The sequence below is a fragment of the Mesitornis unicolor genome, unplaced genomic scaffold, assembly GCF_000695765.1.
Source record: "Mesitornis unicolor isolate BGI_N332 unplaced genomic scaffold, ASM69576v1 scaffold41375, whole genome shotgun sequence".
NCBI lineage: Eukaryota > Metazoa > Chordata > Aves > Mesitornithiformes > Mesitornithidae > Mesitornis > Mesitornis unicolor.
In genome coordinates this window covers 1-1,490 of record NW_010186911.1, presented here as the reverse complement: position 1 = coordinate 1,490, position 1,490 = coordinate 1, and the positions used below count along the sequence as shown (strand labels likewise).

General features: G+C 64.3%; 1 protein-coding gene across 1 annotated transcript in view; it reads left to right on the top strand.

The window, feature by feature from the left end:
• Window positions 1-1,487, top strand: part of LOC104541268 (coronin-6-like) — a gene marked incomplete at its 3' end in the record, with an annotated part of 1,716 nt that extends 229 nt beyond the window's left edge. Inside the window, exons 2-4 of the mRNA XM_010185276.1 lie at window positions 506-678; window positions 1,127-1,256; window positions 1,329-1,487. Of these exons, the coding sequence (XP_010183578.1) occupies window positions 506-678; window positions 1,127-1,256; window positions 1,329-1,487 (462 nt within the window). The remainder of the gene's footprint in view (window positions 1-505; window positions 679-1,126; window positions 1,257-1,328) is intronic.
• Between the last annotated feature and the right edge of the window lie 3 nt (window positions 1,488-1,490).

Genomic DNA, 1,490 nt, shown 5'->3' with positions numbered 1-1,490 from the left:
TGGGAGGGGGCTTGCTGATGGGGGTGCTGCTGTGGCCCCAGAGTCCCCCAGCTTTCCCCTGACGTCCCCATCCTCGCATGGGGGCTCGGGGCAGAGGCAGCCGGAGTTGGTAGTCAGCTCCTGTGAAGGGTGACATCCCGGTGGTGACTGAGGTGATGCACGGACCCCCCTGGCTGCTTTCTCCCCAGCCCAAATTCTCTGGGGGTACACAATGCCCAATGAGCATCCCAGTGGGGTGGGGGTCTGTGCTGCCCACCCAGCAAAGGGGCTGGGAGAGGGTCCCAAGCCCCTCCTTGCCATCAGAGAAGGCACAAAGCCACCTCTCCCAGGGCACATTGTTCCTTCAGGGCCTCGTGCCAATTGAGCCCCATTCCTACTGCGTGCCTCAGTTTCCCTCTTCAAGGTGGGCACAAAGCCCTGGCCACCGCTAAGGTCCTCTGCGTGTCCCCACTTGTGCCACAGCCCCATGTGGTGGCCATACTGGGGTTTGGGGGGCTCCCAACAGGGTTTCCCCTGTGCCCGCTGGAGACTCATCCCAGCATTTCGGCATTGCAGACGGGACGGGTGGATAAGAACCACCCGCTGGTGACGGGGCACACGGCACCAGTGCTGGACATCGACTGGTGTCCCCACAACGACAACGTCATCGCCAGCGCCTCCGAGGACACCACCGTCATGGTGAGGGGCCGGACGTCGGATGGGAGGGGAGGGGGGGGGGGCGGGGCCGGGGGGGGTGGCGCGGAGCATCCTCCCCCCGTCTTTGCCGCCTGCGAAGTGTCACCGGCCTATTTTTAGCCCCGGTGCCATGCATTCGCGCTGGCGGCGGCTGCTCGCTCCATGATGCAGCAGTTTGTGCTAAATATACCCATCCTGGCGACTCAGCACCAGGAATAGCTGGGGGTGGGGGGAATACTGGGGGCTGTGCACCCCCTCCCTGTGCCCACCAGCACTCCGAGTGCTGGGGATGCACCCCAGGATGCAGGCGCTGCTGCCGCCCCTCTGCCACCCTCCCCACAGCCTGAGCTGGAATTAACGATGAGGTTAATTGGCTCCAAGGCCCTCAGCCGCTTAAGCGCTCATCCGTGGGGTGATCCCCACACCCCGCTCTCTGTGTTTCTCTCCCCAGGTGTGGCAAATCCCCGACTACGTCCCCGTGCGCAACATCACGGAGCCGGTGGTGACGCTGGAGGGACACTCCAAGCGGGTGGGCATCATCTCCTGGCACCCCACTGCCCGCAATGTCCTGCTCAGTGCAGGTAAGGGGGTGCTGGGTCACCTCCCCCGGGGTCGAGGGGGATGCAGGGCACCCACTCTGTCACTCTCCACAGGCTGCGACAGCCTGGTGATCCTCTGGAACGTGGGCACGGGGGAGATGCTGCTGGTGCTGGAGGACATCCACACCGACCTCATCTACAACGTGGGCTGGAACCGCAACGGCAGCCTCCTCGTCACTACCTGCAAGGACAAGAAGGTCCGCGTCATTGACCCCC